Consider the following 20151-nt stretch of genomic DNA (forward strand, 5'->3'; position numbering starts at 1 on the left):
CAGAGTGGATGTCTGTTTTTGCATCCCACCCCCGCCCCCGCTCCCCAATCCATTTCCCCTTCCTCATAGCATCCTGAATTTCCTTCCATCCCTTCCACAATCCTCAGCTATGTGCTCTGGATGAGATTTACATCATAGCCAAAGGATTCTCCAAGGAAAGAAATTAAACATAATTACAGTCAACGGTAAGATGTTTTCAGGCCTTCTGGAAAAGACATGTTTTAGCCTGTCTGTGTGCTTGATGGAGGGTCTGGGGACCGACATGTGGAACTACAGGGGCTCCGTCCGGAGTCTGAGGGTAAAACCCCCACTGGAAAAGGGAGAGTACAGGTAAGTTTTGTACGACTCTGTGACTCAAGCAAGGCCAGGGCTGAAAGCCAGGGCTGCTGCTGAAAAGCCAGGGCTCTGCCAGTCTTTCTTTTTTGCTTGATTCACTTAAAGTTAGGTTTCCATCAGATTATCCACAGTGTGCTTAGTCACTCAGCTGTCTGACTCTTTGCGACCCTTTGGACTGTAGCTTGCCAGGTTCCTCTGTCATGGGATTTTTCAGGCAAAAATACTGGAGTGGGTAGAAATTTCCTTCTCTAGGGGATCTTTCCAACCCAGGGATCAAACCCACATCTCCAGTGTCTCCTCCATTGCAGGCAGATGCTTTACCTGCTGAGCCATTCTGTCAGATGTATCTGTTAAATTTCTGATTAACATAGTGTATAAATAAAACACTTTCTTGCCTTAGTTAAGTTTACTCTCGTGACAGCTACACATATATTTTTCAGTAAAAAAATGTACTCATCTTATGATGGTCCACCAAGCAGCACATTTATGGTCTGTACATCTTACTAGACTTACTCTTCAATTAAGAAGAAATGCTATTGAATATGGTAAGCCATCAATATACAAATTACATCATTTCCCAGTTTAAAAAAAAAAAAATTCTATCATATGATCCATCAGATCAGGGTCCCAGGCTCAGTTAAGGACAAAATCTACTCCAAAGCAATTGTACCCAGGAGGGAGCTCAATGAGTACTTGCTCACTAAATATCTTGGAGTCTGCTCAAACTTTAAAGAAAAACATGACTCTTACTCATAGGGGACTTATAATCTATAAAGTATACAAGATGGAGTCATTATACATGGAATTATGGAAGTGAGAATGGGAAAATAAAGTTATGGTTAGAAATGGATGAGATTAAATTTGCTCTGTTAGGATAAAAAGCAAGAATTCACATGAAAGGGTCGGGAAACTCGTAGGCGAAAAAGATTCCATAAAACCCAAGTCCTATTTGGAAATCTCATAAACATCAACAATGAAACCACAACACGTTTTGTTGTTATGCTCAAACTAAGACATTTTATTAGCTAGCTTTACATCTTAAATATTATCTCTGTTACCAAAGGAACATTTTCCACTAATTCCAAACTAAGTTTTCAAATGGTTGCTTGCTGAAGGAAGAATACTCTTATGCTCAACACCAAATACCTTAATTATAACCTTCAACAAATCTTTTCTTAGAGTTAACTAAAAAACTATTCAGCTTAAATATTAACTACCTCAATAATCCATTTTAGCTATTTTTCCTTAAAAATGTGTCTTGTAGAGTTGAAATCAAAAGAGAAAACTGTAAACATCTGTAGTTTGTCTGGAAGTCGAGTTCACTTCATGATGATTCAATATCTTCTAACATATTTCTGATAGCTTCCATAAATCTCGGTAAGATAAATCCATTACTAATATTTCAAAGGAGAAAGCTAGTTTTTAAAATCAAAGTGCAGTATTAGCCTTTCTTTGTCAGTTAGCAACTTGAAATTTTTGTAGGGCTGATGAATACTTCTTTGTGGTTGATCATAGCTTTAATTTTCTCTATCACTTAAAAAAATGTATCAATTGCACATCGTTGCTTTAACTGAGTCACTGGAGTCTTTCAAAAGGGAGGTTAGCTATCATTACATTTAGAAACATGGTAGAAATTCTGACCCATCAATCTTTTATCTGTAAAAGAAAAAAAAAGTATTTGCTATAATTTAACCAATCACATTACACAAAAGGAACCACCAACAACAAACAAAAGGAAAATGGCAGTGGAGTAATCATTGTATCAGATAGAACTTTTTGTTTTTCCTGCAACTTTTCTCCTTTCCTAGTCATGTTATTTGAGATTTTCTATAATCTCTCCATAATTTTCCACAAGAAGCTGCATCTTATTTTTAGAATGCTCTTTTATAAAGAATATTTTGAGAAATTAAATGCAAGGCTAATGACAAAGATATTAGGTAACATTTACTGAATTCTTTCTAAATGCCAATCACTGTGCCAAGTGCTTTATACAGATCATTTCATTTCACAACTCCAAAAAGTGGATTCTATTACCCTGCTTTCATAGATGAATTAATGACAGGAGAAAGGCTATGCTTCTGCAGCTAGGAATTAGTGGAGCAATAACTCAAACTTGGGCTTATGTTGAACTCCAGAGCCTTCTATGACACAGGTATGTATAACTGAATTTTGATGCAACATGAAGCCCGTGTCAAAAGTATCCATCCAGTTAAATGAAGTGAGTAATTTTTATGCAGAAAACAATCATAAGAAGTAATGAAGCCCCTTTTAAAAATACATGCATACCTCAGAGATATTGTGGGTTTGATTCCAGACCACTTCAATAAAGTGAGAATCACAATAAAGTGAGTCATAGGAATTTTTTTTTTTGGTTTCCCACTGCATAGAAAAGTTACATTTATACTATGCTATAGTTTATTAAGAATGTAATAGCATTATGTTTAAAAAAACATGTACATACCTTAACTTAAAAACACTTCATTGCTAAAAATTGCTAATCATCATCTGAGCCTTGGGTAGTCATAATTTTTTTTTAACAGCAACATCAAAGATTACTGATCACAGACACCCATAACAAATATAATGCAAGTGAGTGTCGAAGTCACTGTTGTGTCCAACTCTTTGTGATTCCATGGACTGTAGCCCACCAGGCTCCTCTGTCCATGGAATTCTCCAGGCAAGAATACTGGAGTGGGTAGCCATTTCCTTCTCCAGAGGATCTTCCTAACCCAGGGATTGAATTCAGGTCTCCTGCATTAAGGCAGATTTTTTACCATCTGAGCCATCAGGGAAGCTCAACAAAGATAACAAATAATGCAAAAGTCTGAAACATCTCAAGAATTACCAAAATGTGAAACAGAGACATGAAGTGAGCAAATGCTGTTGGGAAAATGGTGCGCATAGACTTGTTTGAGGCAAAGTTGCCATAAACCTTTATCTCTAAAAGAATGCAATATCTGCCAAGTGTAATAAAATGAGGCATGCTCGTATTCATAAGATCTATATTAACATATCATACTGTGGAAAAAAATTAAAGTTAATGAAATTCTGGTTCATTTCTGGTTATCTTCTCCAAAACTCAGCTGTACCTACCTTATCCTTACAGATTAGGTATGTTTCAGAAACACTACTGGTATGTTAACTGAACTTTCTGAATGAATGCATTAAGAGCTAGTTATTTAAAGAAAAAAAGTAATGAGGGTGCTTCTGTTAAGCAAAACCACTACCCCAATTCATTGACTCTTAAAGTCTATATTTTCATGATTTGTATTGCATACTTACAGATCTACTTTTCAATGGATTTCCTTTAATTTTGAGCAATATTACTGGTGGAGAAGATAATCTGGAAGTCTTACTATGAGAAGATCTTAAGACCAAACATTTTCTTCTCATCATTCTTTTAATTTTTTAATATAATTTTTAAAATGCCGTTCTAATATCATAACTGTTCCCCTTAAGCCATAAAATCTCAGGAATCATTCTTAAAAGTAGAAAAAGAAAAGACATAATAACCATGGACACATAATCAGTCACTTTAAAATACCTCAGTCACTACACCAGCAGCTATGGTAGAACCACTGTAGCGCAGCATAAATCTCCCCAGCTCTTTAAAGTCTTTGTACAGCTCAAGAGCCACTGGTCTTTGTGTCTGTAGCTCCACTAACGCATTCTGGCCTTTGGTCAACAATCTATCATGAAAAATAAAAGAAACCAATGGATATCTAATAGAGGTAAAAAATGTAACTAAAACCTGCAAAATAAACATTTTACATTCCATCTCTAAATCAACTTAGTTTTTTAAAAAACTTAAAAAGAAAAAAGGGATACATTCATTTTCTTTAAATGAAAATATATGCTTTTAAATTTGGGGTGGTTGGTTGAAAGAAATGAGAAGAGTAGTTCTAGATTTAAGAAATATTAGCTAGTTCATACATGTGTATGCACATATATATATACACACATACATACATATACACATATTTTTTTTAAACAGTCCTCCAAATACAACTCTACCCCTTCAAGGATCCTATAATCTAAAATACTCAGGACCTCTGCACAAAAGCATTCTCTTTCATTCCCTCATGAAATGAAAGAAAATGATGCATTTGCATTTTAAAAGTGGAATGCAATGTCCTGTGTCTTCCCCAGTAAAGTGCTAATTGGAAGATTATGTGTTAAAAAGTTATCTTTAAAGAGGACACTTTCCTAGTGCCAACACAGTATCTGAGCGTTCTCTCTCCTTCCCTCCTCTCTCTTTTCTCACCTGGGAACAGTGGTTCTTTAACAGAGGTTCAAGATAAAAACACATAAGATTTTTCCACAACATGCTGTTTGTAGGAAATGAAGGCAGATGAGGCATGGGCCTGACCGTAAACAGCTCCACACAAATAAGCAAACAAATAAAAATCCTTGTGCATGGGCCCCACCAGCTTACTAAAAGAAGTAGAACCCAAAGGGGACATTCTGAAACATTCTCTAATTCAATTTTGATGTATTCTAGAAGGCTAGAGGGCAGCAATCAAAAACTCCCCTTCTGAAAGACTGCTTTAGGGACAGAAAGATAGAATAAACCAAGGTTTCAAAAAAAGTATGCCGAAAATTCTAAACATTGGTTTTGGGCAATTTCAGCTTAAGGTCCCATTTGTTAGGATGGTGAACATCTAACATATTCATAATTTGCAGTTAAGTTTGGTTCTAGAAAGTCTGACTCCAACCCATATAAATCAATTGAGTCTACAACATGCTTGAAGTGGAAGAAAAGCAGAAAGGGTAAATGATGTTGGTGCAAAATAAAAGGACAAAGCTACAGATATGGTGATTGGAAAAACTAGCATGATAATATATTAAGACCTAGCATCAGCATCACTGAGCTAGGACTCTGCAGCAGGAGCAGGGAGAGGAAAATTCAGGATTAGATCGGATGAGTCAGTATCAGATTGAGAACTTTCCAAATCACTTTTATCTCAGTCCAACAGCCTAGTTCCTAGCAAAAAACATAATTTATGTGAACTGACTGGATTACAATCTTGAACCTGCCACTTGCTAGCTTTGTGATCTTGAACACATTATACAATCTCTCTAAGCCTCAGTTTCCTTATCTGAAAAACGGGAAACATAGTAATGCTTGATTCATATTGTAGCTGAGAATGTAAACCACACAAAAGCACTTATGACAGAGCCAAGAAAAAAGTGGTCCTCAAGAAACATCAGTCATGATTAGTTCTATGACAATTCTCAGTATGTTACGGCAGGCACTCATGCTAGAAGCTAGAGATACAGGTTAAAAATAAAGAACTATCTTTAAAAGAGGGGTTAAGTAGCCTCTTTTTTCTAACTAACTGAGAACAAACATGGGTGTTAGAGTAGTGTGAAGTTCTGTCTTCTACTTGCAACCAACCCTAAATTAACCCTCTAACCACCTTGGCCTCTTACACAGGTGCAAATGAGGAGGAATACCCCAGGACTTAAAAAAGGGGATTTTGGGTGGGATTCCCCATAGGGCTGAAGTAAGGAAAACCCCAATGCTGAAGCAGCCAAGCCAAACTGTGGTCAGTCTTTAGTTGAATTAGAGTAAGAAACTCAAGGTTCTCAGGAAGCACTTCTGAAAAATCCCAAGCCTATCCCAGCCAAAGGGGAACTGTCCACACGCAGACACAGATGCTAACGGTAATCAGAGGGGACCGACTTGTGATCACCTCAGCCCGAGGCACCAGGTGACTTTAAGGAGGAAAAAGGGATACTTCCCAGGTGGGAAAAAAAACAGTTGTGTAGGTCACTCTCTCCTTGAGGCATTCTTAGCACAGGGCAAGATTCTCAGGAGGGGGTAACAAGATAGTATAGAAGAACAATCAGTTGGAATTTGGGACAAGTGGCTAGGCATAAATCAAACTCATCTTCAAAAATATAAGACTGATTTTTTTAAATGCCTTCATTTTTACATCATCAGTATCTAGGTCTTGATAGTTAAATAAAAACTTATATTTACTTTTTTATTTACAATTCACACCCATCACTATCATATGTAACAGAAATTATATCAAGCATTCCTACCTAAAATAGGAGCTTAAATATTTGTTTTTGTGTTTTCATCCAGTCCTTTAAAAAAGTGATTTCTGGAACAAGTTAAAATAGACTCATCACAAAGAGAATTCACTTACCACAAAGAGAAATATTATACAAATGAATTCATCTGTAAGAAATGTACTTATATTGTGTTTGCTATTTATACATTAAAACACTTACTTAGGCTTTTTCTTTGTGACTTCACCAGTGCTTTTGTTTAAGACACTAATCAATCTTTTAATAACAGCGGGTTCACTGACGGTTTGGTAGTGTAACAGCACCTAAAAAAAAAGTTGTAACACAAAAAAGTTGTTGGCTGCAGCATCTCTGGCCTTCTACTCTGGCACTCACACTGCATCACATCAGCCTCAGAACTACTGCCTGGAGTCACGGGATCTCCAGCTGCTTCCTTGAAGCCCCACCACTCTCATCAGGCTGTCCCTTAACTCACGAGGGGTAAGTTCATGGGGAGCAGTTCCAATCGTTCCTCCACCACTACGGTGGAAACGTGGGTAAATTACATAACCTTCCTTACATGGTTATGATGAGAATGAAATAACATCAGAGACAGTGCCTGGTACAGTAGATGTTCAGCAAATGTGAACTATTTCATCATAAAAATGAGGGAAGGGAAACTGTGTAACATTCAGCAGTAATATTACTCATTGTTGGATAATGAGACTAAAGTATTAAATGGATGTTTAGACAGGCTCTGAAGTCAGGCAGACCTGAATTTGAATCCTTACTCCACGCTTTCTAGGCATGTGAGCTGGGACAAGTCCTGTAAAAACCCTTCCCACCCCTCCACCCCCAATATCCCCAGCCTCAGGTCCCTTGTCACCAAGTGAGGAAAACCAGACAACGTTATTTCAAAGTGGTGCCCAATACATGGTAAAGCTGAAGTTAACTGATGACCTTATATATTAGCTATTATTTCTCATGTTTCACATGTAAGGAAATTAGTATCAAATAGGTTAAGCAGCAATAATGGTGCCAAAACCACTAACAGAAAAGAACTGTCTTTTCAACAAATAGAGCTGGGAAAATGGGATATCAAGATCCAACAAAATGAAGATGAAGCTTTATACCATATACAAAATTTAACTCAAAATGGTGCAAAGACCTAAAAAAGGACTAGACCTATGAGACTCTTAGAAGAAAACAGAAAGGGAAATCGTCTTAGTGTTGAATCTGGCAATGACTTTTTGGATATGACACCAAAAGTAAAGCAAAAATGAAAAAGAGAATGTTAATAAACTGGACATCAGCACAGTTTAAGGTTTTTGTGAATCAAAGGATATAAGAGTAAAAAGTAAACCCACAGGATGGAAGAGGGTATCTGCAAATGATACACTGATATGGAATTAAAACCTAAAATATATTTTTAAAAAATGAAAAGATGCTCAACATCAATAGCCTTTAGGGAAAGACAAATCAAACACCACAATGATACAATCCTTCAAAATCATTAGTTTACCTATTATAAACAACAAACAAAAAGTCATCCCCCCACGCACAAGAAAGGAAAATAAATGTTGACGAGGCAGAGGGGAAATTAGAACCCCTGTGTACTGCTGGTAGGAATGCAAAATTGGTATAGCTGCTGTGGAAAAGTTTAGTGGCTCCTCAAGAGTTAAACACAGAATTTCCACATGATCAAGCAATTCCACTCCTAGATATATACCGAAAAGAACTGAAAGCAGGGGCTCAAACAGATACTTGTATGCTGATGTTCATAGAAGCATCATTTACATCTGTCAAAAGATGGAAACAGCCCAAACATCCATTAACAGATGAATGGATAAACAAAAAGTGGTATATACTTACAATGAAATATTATTCAGTCTTAAAAAGAAACAAAACTCTGATACATGCTACAGCATGGATGAACCTCAAAAGCATTATGTTAAGTGAAACAACTCAGACACAAAAGGACAAATATTGTATAATTCCACTTACACGAGGGATGCAGAACAGACAAATTCAAGAGAAATAAAATAGAACTGTGGTTACCAGAGGATGGGAGAAAGTATAATAGCAGGAGTGACTATTTAATGGGTACAGAGTTTGGGATAAGGAAAAAGTTCTAGGGGTGGATAATGTCGATGGTTACACAACAAGGCGAATGTACTCTAATGACACTGAACTGTATTAAAAATGATAAAATGGTAAATTTTCCATTATAAATATTTTATCACAATAAAAAAATAAAAATAAAAACATGAGATTTAAAGTCTAATCCATTTGTATGTTTTTTTCCTTCATATAGAGTTTACCATATAAACAAGAGAAACAAAAAATATGTATTAAAGAACTAGTCCCTAAACGGTGATATTTTAATTGCTCAGGAAGCCTTTTCTTGGTTAAACTTTTAAAAATTGTGAGTTTCTTCCCACAGAGAATGGATTAAATGACAAAACGTGACCATTGTTTTGTGAGACAAATTTTATCTCGGTATTTGTAAATCAACATATGTGAGTGGAATCTCATAAAGCGGCACTGAAAAACGTTTAATTCATAAAAAAAACTACAGTACACAGGAAGACAATATTACTATTCAAAGTAATTACTGACTTCCTGACCGCTCTACCTCTCCATTGGCAAAGATTATTGCTGCATGAGTAAAAACACAGTAACCAACCTCTCCAGCTTCTCACTGGGCAAGCATGCTTTCTAAGAATGAGTGCAAGTCACTCACAGCAATTTATTTCCTATCAACATGTGATTTCTGAATATTTAAAAATCAAGTATTTGGAAAGAAACTTGTTCCTATTTTTTTTTTAGCATGAGAGAAATGAAATATGATTATAAAACTAAAATGCTTAAATGATACCTTACAAATAAACTTTCATAAGATCAAGTTTACAAAGAAATTATAAAGAATTATAGCAAAGCATATATTTATCTCAAAGGCACAGAGGTATAAAATAGATTTAAATGAGCTAAATAAATTTATTCCCAATCTTTAAAATACTATCACTAATTTAAATAAAGTTTAAAGGTCAATTACTATTACTGCCTTACTTTTATTTCAGAGATGCATCAAATGGAGAAAATGATCTGTCTACATTTTCAAAGGCAAGCCATTTAATTCCACCGAGAAACATTTTTTATTGTCGTGGAGGACCTGTACTATATAAGCTGATCAAGAAAAGAAAGATAAACGTAGTAGGAAAAATGCCCATTTGTTAAACAGCAAAAGCAAGGTACCAAACTATAAACAGAGCATGGTCCCAAATATCTGAAAAAAAAATTACACATAAAACAAAGACCTTTCCTGGATAAGTAACAATATAGTATATTGATCCATGGTTTTATACACACACACACACACACGAGTGAGTGAGTGAGTGAGTGAGTGAAAGTCGGTCAGTTGTGTCCGACTCTTTGCAATCCCATGGAAACCCTATATATACATACACACACATATATAGATCCATCTATACATATACAGATCCATATATACATAATTTATAGATCCATCAATATAATATATAGATCCATAGTAAGAGCTGATTTTGGAGAAAGAAATGACAACCTACTCCAGTATTCTTGCCTGGAGAATCCCATGGACAGAGGAGCCTGACAGGCTACAGTCTATGGGGTCGCAAGATTGGACACGACTTAGCGACTACACCACCACCACCATCCCTCTCCCCATAAACGTGTATGTTCAAATGGTGCTAGTCAATGATGACCTGCAAACCAACCTCACAGTTTCAGCACAAAGTTTACCTTATGTCAAGTATCCCCAGAATATACCAGATACCAATGTACACAAAAAAATACTCTGAAATGTAGAGAGTAGATATTTATAGGTTATGCAATTATAGAATATTATTGTTTTTATTTTTGTGTTTTCCAAAATTTCAAAAAAACAAAGACACAATCTAAGAAGTAATCTTTAGAACTCAGCAAAACGTATCTACTAATTTCCTTAAGTGAATTTCTTTTTACTATCATCAGTTTGTATCCTATTGATTATTAAATTTCTTCTCACTTCCTCTTTGAAAATAAATGCCAGACTTATGGATCAAAATAAAAAGCAAAACATGATTTTCAAATTCTAATTTCTTGTTTTTCTGGATTAGAGTAATACAATGGTAGCTGGAAATAACAATAGCATCATCAGTTATAAAGACAGTTACCACTTCTTAGGACAAAGTTACAGTGAATTTATAAAAACAATAACAAACATTTTGAAACTTACAGGAAATCCTTTAGTGATAGGAATTTCAATATTAAAGATGAGGATTCGGGCTCTGAAACGAGTGCACACCTTAATGGGTTCTTTGGGGACACAAAATATGCAGCCAACACTGTAACAACAACAAAACAAAACAAAAGGAGAGTAGGAAGTTGGGCAAATAATTAAATACATATTGAATACCTCTAAAACCATTTACAAAGTAAAACAATCAAGTAAATTAGGGACTTTTAAATATTCCCTTCTAGGTTAAAGCATGGCTTTACACCATTATTAACACACACTACAGTTTTCCCTCAAAGAACATGTCAGGTATATATGCTGATATGTACTAATTTAAATTTTAGTAGGTTTTACTTATTCTTATGCTTCCACAAGTGCCTATTTTTGGCCAAAGGAGATTGAGAATTAACACTCATTCTTTCATTTGGGCTGGTGAACTGCAAACTTTAAGTGTTTTGAGGTTCTATATTCAAAACAATGATTGCTTAAACTCATTTTGTCACTCACTTGATTTTGATGATATCCATTCCAACCAACGTAAGACTAACATGATCCCCTGCTGCCGCCCAGTCGACAGGTTCATCGTGCAGAGTGATTCCTGGAAATGAGTAAGAACTAAAGCATACAGTGAAACACCTCAATATCAAACCATAACAACCAAAGGAGTCTGGCTGATCTGTACCTCATCAGTCACTACTCATCATTTTCAATATGAATGGATTGAGAGTGAGAAGTGTTAACTGTGAGCGTTGAGGAAAACACACTTCCTCCAGACTTGACTCTTCTGGACCACCACCCTAAACACAGAGTGACTTGCATTTGTCCATAAAAGGCTGATTTCTACTTATTTAACCAAAATTTTAAAAACTCATTTACACAACTAGTATACTCATTACATAGGCCCCACTGCAATACTTCTCTTACATTAAGGGATGCAGGCATGAAAGTACAGTTCCAATTATTTTTAATAACATCAAAGATGAGACTGGGGGAGATGCTTAACAGTATTTTATTCTCTTGAGCACTGCTTTAATTAGACAACCATGTCAACAATCTCCTATGTTCTCTGAGTAACCTACAGGGTGTCAGTACTCAGTCAGATGGTGCCCTTAGCATGCCCCTTCACTATTCCCAGCTCAAGAGAACTGCTTCTCAGAGAGAGATCCACAGCAATAAACAGTTATATGAAAAGGAGATTCATAGTGTAAAATAATTTTTAAATGATCCCAGTTGTTGCTATATGCCTTTATTACCTAGGGAAAATTCTGGAGTACAAATGCAAAGGGCAGTAATACTCAGGTATTTAAAAAAGGCTTTTTAAAAGTTGTTCATATTTTCTGATTCTGTGGGGTAAATTCCTTTTCATTGTAACTTGAGTCTTCTGCGGAAAAAAGTATGTAGGCCAACCATTGGGGAATAGTTCTTGATTGACATGTTTTTAGTAAATTACAATTCACCCATCTATTCCTCAAAGTACTTACCTTTCCCATGTAGCATCCTCTTAAGTGAGTTTCTTTGAGACTCTCTGGGAGTTCAAGGAGAACTTTAAGGGCTCTGAGACAACCTAAAGCTTTATTCAAAATTTCATGTAGGTATACATCTGCATTAATCTGAGAAGAGGGGCCATAACTTTCATCAAGGTATCAAAGAGGTTCCTGATTCCAAAAATGTTAACAATTATGATATTTTTAAATGTTGGCTACAATTTAAACTAATTAAATTTAGTTTTTTTCATGTAAATTTAAAATGACCATATGTGATTTTTGGTTTGAAATGTGGAATTGAAATCAGGAGCTACTCACATAGACTAAAGATTGCCTTCAGCTTAGGATTTAAGAGTTTTCATACTAGAAGTTCAATTATAAAATTTTCTCAAGATAATATATAATCTGATTTCCTTCCCCCAAACATGTTATACTGTCCTGTACCATGATATTTACTTTCTTAAGAATATTTTTCATTGGAGTTAGTTCTTTTTTAACACTCTAAGTGAAAATGTAATTTAGAATTTCCATTTGTTAGTAGCAGATTCAGTCAGTTCTCTTTTTTAGGATATTACTGGTTAGTGAGCCACAGCTGTACCTAAAGTGTTCAGATAGAAGGTGCATTAAACAATCAAGTAAATCAAGCAAAAGCATTAGAGTGAGAAATCAGGTGAGAAGGGTGATTCTCACAAAGTGAAGTGGTGCTTCTGCCATGGCTTCCCTTTAAGAACCACTGGATTAAAGATAAGTGGTTGGAATTTTTCTTGTGGGGTAGAAACAGGATGGAAAGAGCCAAAGAACACGGAACTCTCAAAAGTGATCAAATTATAATTCTGGAGTTCAAAAAGGAGCCAATCTGTAAGGTCCATGACCATGGTTTATGATCATGGTTTGAATTCATGTCTAAATTATTATATTAAAAAAATTTTTACTCTTAAAAAGCTTCTTAACATATAAAGAAATCAGTATTTCAAAAGTATTTCAGCTCTTGATTACTTTAAGAGACAAAAGCAGAGATTTAAATTTGCAAAAACAGGATTATGAAAAATGATTCATTTTTAAAAAGTGTAAAATAACTTTGGCTTTCATCCCCTTATTCATCTTTAAATTTAGATTAAACTCTGTTACCTAGCAGATATTCATTAATTTCTTCTAATCCTTAAGGAAGCAGTTTTTAAAGTAAACAGAGCAATTCAAAAAATATACATTTGAATTCATAAGCTAGTTAGGTACAACTCTGGTTATAAACTATAAATAAGAGTAACAGAAGGACATGACTCAGCAACTGAACAACAACAAACAGAAGGAAAAGTAGAAAATTTTTTTTTTAATTTTAACTTTACCAGTAGGTAATAATTAGCTTAAAATTGTTACAAATATTTACATATAAAGATCTTCAGTTTAACGCTGAAGTCAGAGATTTAGTTGGAAGCTAGATTAAGGTAAGAATAGAATTATAAACTTAAAAGCAGAATTCAAAAAAGAAGAATATGTACATATGGTCAAATGATTAGAAGAAACAGTTACTAGCTATCATGAAAGGTCATGCATGCAAAAGCAATAATTGTGGCATTTAAAACTAGCTCAATTTCTCTTTTCAACATCAGGATTCTCTGCATTTGCATCTTATTTTCTTACTTAGGTCTTCCTGTAAAAAACTTTTAGGGGTATAAACATGATATAGGTTGATAACATAGTAATTCTGAAATACACATTTCAAAACAACAGACTGTAGCAGTCTGCTTTGCCACTGACTATTCAGTACCAGGATGGGGTCAGACTTAATTTCTGCTACTGAATACTATTTTAAATGTATCTGACAGGTGTCTATACATCTGGTTCAGTCCTATCCAGGCTTTTCAAATCAATGTCAAGAAAAAAGAAAAATGCTACCACAGTAAGAATGTTATATGTACATTTATACACACATAGTCACAACTGAAAAAAATCGTTTAATGTTTTCACATTTTTATCTTCAACAGTTAGTATCATTCTGACAGTCAGTTACAATTTCAGTAAGAGGTTATTTACTCTGGAGTTAATAACTAAACTACTTTTAAAAAATCTGCTGTCTCAATATAGGGTTGTTTAACAAAAAAATTTTGCAGAGGAATACCTTTTGCAGTACAAGTTTCATTAGGAGGCATTGCTAGTAGTCGGTCACCAGTTTGGATATAACCAGCTTCAATTTTACCAGTTACACAAAATCCAGATCCTTGATCTGCAAAACATGCCAAAATATTGTTATGGTTTACTTAACAGTATCATCTGATGCTTAACACTGCTAGCCACACTTGGTTCCCTGTATGCTGTGCTAAGTCACTTCAGTTGTGTCTGCTTCTTTGTGACCCTATGGACTGTAGCCCACCAGGCTCCTCAGTCCATGGGATTCTCCAGGCAAGAATACTGGAGTGGGTTGCCACGCCCTCCTCCGGGGGATCTTCCTGACCCAAGGGTCAAACCTGCCTCTCTTATGTCTCCCACTTCCTACTAGTTATATGAAAGCAGTAGTTCAATGAACATTAAGCAATGATCATTTCAGAATTTTTAATGTATCTACTAAATATGGCACACCATATTCTATTTTCTTCTAAATAAAAATATTTATATTAGAAAAAGTAGGAATTCCTTCTTCAAATATTTGTTAATGCTTACTAAATACCAGGCATTGTGCTAAACTCTGGAAATAAAGAGATGAAAATATAAGCCTCTACCTAGAAGGAGTTTACACCAGTGGAGAGAAAGGCAAAAACAATTACACTGTCCCAAGACAAAAGTTATTTATAATGTGCAACAGAAACAAAACAAGGCGCATCAAAGAATCCATGATAATGGGCAATGACTACACTTAAGCCAGGCATTTAGAAGAAAAAGAACCAGGAGTTTACCAGGCAGCCTGTATGCATGTGCAAAGGCATAGTCATAAACGAATGTGGGGTGTGCTAAGACCCATGTATCATTTATATGGAATTTCTATGGGACCATATGGAATAATGAGGGAAAGCCAAGAGAGGAAGCAAAGGATGCAGACACGGAGCAAATAATACTGGTGCCTCATAAATCATGCTTAGGGTTTGAATTTCATCCTCAGTTAAGTAACTGGAAACTAGTAAAGAATTATGAAATGGAGAAGTGATATCATGGTATTTCTGTGTCAGAGTGGAGAGGTTGACTGAAATGCACATGTTGACTGCAAAAAGAGAAGAAACTCAAGAATCTGAGAATAAGGTATGACAGATTTAACATGATAAGGTAAGTGGGGAATAATGGCAAAAATAAGAGAAATCTGAGATGATGTGTATTAATCTTTGAGATAGAAAATTAAAGAACAAGATTGATTTTAGCCTTGGTCAATTTGAAGTGTCTGCAAGGCAGACAGGTGAAGAAGATGCATTCAAGGGGGCCCCAATCATACCAAATCCACGAGAATGGGACCCTGGGAGCACACTCTCTGTGGAGATGCCCAGCAGCAGTTAGCAGATGTATCTGCAGGGTGAGAACAGGTTTGGGTTGAAGATCTGGGGTGCATCAAGATGTAGGAGATAGAAGAAATCATGGATGTTGGTCAAAAGGAAGCATGTAGAATAAGAGAAGTGAAGTGAGAGAACACAAATAAAAGGACAGAGAAAGAGGAGGCCAGAGGAGACAGAGAGAGGCGGAACAGTGGAGCGAGAGAAAGTGGGCCACAGAAACCAAGGGGGAAAAGTTTCAGGGTGGATGTGGCTAGCAGCCTCAGAAGAAATGCCAAATTCAAGTGAGATGGAAGTAAGACAGAAATGAAAAATGCATACTGACGTTGGCAACCAAGAAGTCACTGATAATCTCAGTGGGAACTCTGAGGAGAGCAATGCAGGCAGAAGCCAGGAAGCAGCCTGAAGAAAGAAGAGGAGGTAAAAAAGTAGAGTCAGCAAATGCTGTTAGTCAAAAAAAGAATTAAGCACATCTTATTTTTAAAATAGATAATAGTAGCATTTTGAAAAATATTACCATCATTTCTCTTCTACTAGAATGCTGGAAGATGATAATAATAAATTTCAATTTCATTGAATGATTTTTGTGAAGCACCTTCATTTACTCATTAAACATTTATTAAGTATGTGTTATGTGCCAACCACTGAGCTAGGTCCTGCAAATAATGAAATAGAAGTGACAGTACTTGCTCTCGAGTTCACAATCTAAAGGAAATAATAAGCATAGAAACAAGTATAACACTGCATGGAAAATGCAATGAGAGCACAGAGACCATGGAGGAACACCTTAGGGTATGTGTGTGGAGGACCTCACTTATCACCTCCAGATTATCAATTTATTGCTACTCAGTTCCAAATCTACTCTGTGGCTTAGAGGTTAAAGCATCTGCCTGGAATATGGGAGACCCAGGTTCGATCCCTGGGTCAGGAAGATACCTGGAGAAGGAACTGGCAACCCACTCCAGTACTCTTGCCTGGAGAATCCCATGGAGGGAGGAGCCTGGTGGGCTACAGTCCATGGGGTCGCCAAAAGTCAGACACAACTGAGTGACTTCACGCCTGTGGTAATGAAAATTTGGGCAACAGCTGACATCTTTACCGTACTGATTATTCCAATACATTAAGTACATTATATTGTTTTATTTATTAAGACCTTTTATTTCATTTCCATGTTATATTTTTTTAATGTAAGGTCTTGTAAACATTAAATTAGATGTATTCTTAGATATTTAATACAATATCTCCTCTAGCATCTCTTCTAAGTTTGTCCTTCCGTGGGCTCACTTCATCAGTCCTAAGGTGCCATATTGTCCCTGGTATCTTATACTCACTCTTTTTTATCATATTAATAATTCTCTGTATTAAACCTCCTATTTTACCTATATGTCGTATCTATTTCCTGACTGAAACTGTTACATATGGGTAGGAAATGCACAAGTGAAGAGAGAAAAGAGCACAAGATGGGTAGACACAGTGGCAATAAAAACCCTATATGATTAAGAAACATTGAATGATCCAGTTTGGCTGAAGGATACAGAACTAAAGGAATCTAATGGGAGAAAAAACAAAACTACAAGGCTAGAAAGATAAAAGACTAGGTTTTTTTTAACCCTCGGAAGATGAGTAAAATATAAAAGTAAAAGTGAAAGTGAAAGTCACTCAGTCATGTCTGACTCTTTGCAACCCTATGGACTATACAGTCCATGGAATTCTCCAGGCCAGAATACTGGAGTGGGCAGCCTTTCCCTTCTCCAAGGGATCTTCCTAAACCAGAGATCGAACCCAAGTCTCCCACATTGCGGGCAGATTCTTTTTACCAGCTGAGCCACAAGGGAAGCCTGAGTAAAGATATGAGAAAATGGGAAGTAAATTGAAAATTTTTCTGGGCAGGGTCATTAGGTAACTAGAATTATGTACCACTCTTGCCTGGAAAATCCCATGGATGGAGGAGCCTGGTAGGCTGCAGTCCATGGGGTTGCTAAGAGTCGGACAGGACTGAGTGACTTCACTTTCACTTTTCACTTTCATGCATTGGAGAAGGAAATGGCAACCCACTCCGGTATTCTTGCCTGGAGAATCCCAGAGACGGGGGAGCCTGGTGGGCTGTCGTCTATGGGGTCGCACAGTCGGACACGACTGAAGCGACTTAGCAGCATCAGCAGCAACAGCATAAAGGGAGAATCTGAAGACAACATAATAATTTTGTCCAATAACAGAGGTCGAGAGAGAACGAAAAGCCAGGGGCCATACTGAAGAAGGCCAACAGAGGTAGCACTTACCTTTGAAAACATCAGATACACATAATCTAAAAGGCTTATCTATAGATCTTTGAGGAGGCTTGAAGGAATCTGGGAAAAAATGGTAAAAATAGAAACGTTTAACAGTAATTTTTGATTCATGTCCAGTGGAGTCCACTATAGTATGTCTCCTAGAAAATATTTTTAATACTAATAGCCAATTGACTGTGATTCATATAATACTTTGTAGTTTATGAAATATTTTCACACATTTATTTGATGTCACAAGAGTCCGTCAGGTAAGTGGAGTAGGCATTAATTAAACAAGAAAAATTTGGCACCAATTTGAATATTCATATAATTCTAAAACTGGTAATCTCACTCCTAGTGTAAATGCTATCCATTTTCACATCAATCACTGTCCTCTATAAAAACTCTAAATAATAATTACTATCAAGTTTATAATGTATTAAAATTAATATGGTAGTAGTCTTACCAATTTGTTCTAATAAACATAGTCCTTTATACCATCCTGTAAGTTCACTTGATTGAGATCTTGTGATTAGATTTTCGCCACTGAGACCACTTGTAGGGATAAAAGCTACATCACTTTCCTATAAAAAAGGATTGAACCCATGAAACTCAACACAACATTGTTTCTATTTTTTTATTTGGCTGTGCCATAGGCACGTGGGATCTTAAGTTTCACAACCAAGGACTGAACCCATGTCCCCTACACTGGAAGCAAGGAGTTCTAACCACCAGCCAGCCAGAGAATTCCCAATACAGCATTATTTTTAAAAAGCTAAAAGGTTCACTCTTACCATAACTGTACCAAGTTTGCAAAAGTAACAATGTACTTTTCAAAAAGTAACTTAAATCACAGAACTACTGCCCTGATGTTATCTGATCCAACAGTTTCCAGCCTTTTTTATTTTGTGGGAAACTTACAAGTCTGTTCCAAAGCATTCAAACATTTTTACCTAGTAACATAGGTATATTTCACACTGTTGCTGGAAAAATTTCTCTCTACTAGTTTCTACACTCCTCGGTGACCTTCCTAAACCTATACATCTAATAAGTGGAGAAAAAGTCTTCTACTTATACTAAATCCAAGCCAATTTTCTAAAACAAAGTAATCTAAAGAACATAATATACATATAATACCAGGGAGAAATAAAAACAAAAAGAATTAAACATACTGAACAAGACAAGAATACTAAAGTAGTTTTTTCTCTCATATCAGTAAGATGAGACTTAGGAAAAGTAACCAAATAAATTTAAAATGATCTTACCTTAAAACCTGCTTGCTTAAGAAAGTGCCCAAGTTTTCCAGTAATCTCTTGAAACCTTTCTTGTTGCCAATTAACCTGACAAAGATCCAAATTATTTTTAAAACTGTTCTTAAGACCATGCTATATTAAAAATTTTTAATTTCTGAAATATAATATAAATAATTAAGACTATGAAATTATAAAATCTATGAAAATATGAAATCTATTTAAAATTAAAGCTCAGAATGTCAGATCTTACTATTAAAATGATCTAAAAATAGCTTTTCCTACAACAGAAAGCCTAGAAACAAACACCAAAACATAGAATTTTTTGTGTATGCTAATTTCATTTTTGTTTTCAGTTGCTAAGTCATGTCCAACTCTGTAACCTATGGACTGTAGCCCAACAGGCTCCTCTGTCCATGAGATATTCTAGGCAAGAATACTGGGATGGGCTGCCTCTAAAAGTGAATTCAAAAGTGAGCAGAAAAAGTGAGATACTTATTAAATTTATGCTTGGACCAACTGCTTGACCAACTGAAATAAGACTGCTTGACCAACTGAAATAAGACAAAATTATTGACACCTATTCAAGTCAACTAGACTTCTTAGTACATGTAATGTTCATATGTGATATGAATTCTAGATAACTATTCCCATGCTATAGTATTCAAGGGTAAATGTAAAAATGACTATAACTTGTAAGTTACATGGAAAGTCATGTCAAAGTAAGATGGACTAATGGATGGATACAGGGGTAGACAGACAAAAATGAGATCACGCAAGTGGAAGAATATTATGTAGGAGGTATAATTTGGGTGTCTACTGTAAAATTCTTCCAACTTTGCTTTATGTCTGAATATTTTCATACTAAAATGTTGGGGAAAAAATAAAAGGTATATGTAATGATAATACCATAAAAGAAACATGTAGAAAATTTAGGTGAATATGTATTTGATACCAGGATAAGAAAATACCTAAGCATAAAGAAATAAATTAAAAGGAAACGATAATGTCTTTAATAAATAAATTATGCTTACATATTACTCAGTTTTAAAACTTAAAAAAATCAAATTA

At 35.6% G+C, this 20151-nt stretch overlaps 1 protein-coding gene across 2 annotated transcripts in view; it reads right to left on the reverse strand.

Moving 5' to 3' along the window:
* Positions 1–1330: 1330 nt before the first annotated feature.
* HBS1L (HBS1 like translational GTPase) overlaps positions 1331–20151 on the reverse strand; it is an 87438-nt gene continuing 68617 nt past the window's right edge. Inside the window, exons 10-18 of one of the 2 annotated variants that reach the window (XM_040239275.1) lie at positions 19096–19170; positions 18297–18414; positions 17843–17911; positions 14210–14314; positions 11117–11207; positions 10610–10718; positions 6580–6680; positions 3881–4025; positions 1331–1992 (exon numbers count right to left, since the gene is read on the reverse strand). In XM_040239275.1, coding sequence (XP_040095209.1) covers positions 1981–1992; positions 3881–4025; positions 6580–6680; positions 10610–10718; positions 11117–11207; positions 14210–14314; positions 17843–17911; positions 18297–18414; positions 19096–19170 — 825 coding nt within the window. In that variant the 3' untranslated portion in view covers positions 1331–1980. The remainder of the gene's footprint in view (positions 1993–3880; positions 4026–6579; positions 6681–10609; positions 10719–11116; positions 11208–14209; positions 14315–17842; positions 17912–18296; positions 18415–19095; positions 19171–20151) is intronic. The other variant, XM_040239276.1, reaches the window with a different exon arrangement.

Source organism: Oryx dammah, unplaced genomic scaffold, assembly GCF_014754425.2.
Source record: "Oryx dammah isolate SB20612 unplaced genomic scaffold, SCBI_Odam_1.1 HiC_scaffold_4, whole genome shotgun sequence".
Taxonomy (NCBI): domain Eukaryota; kingdom Metazoa; phylum Chordata; class Mammalia; order Artiodactyla; family Bovidae; genus Oryx; species Oryx dammah.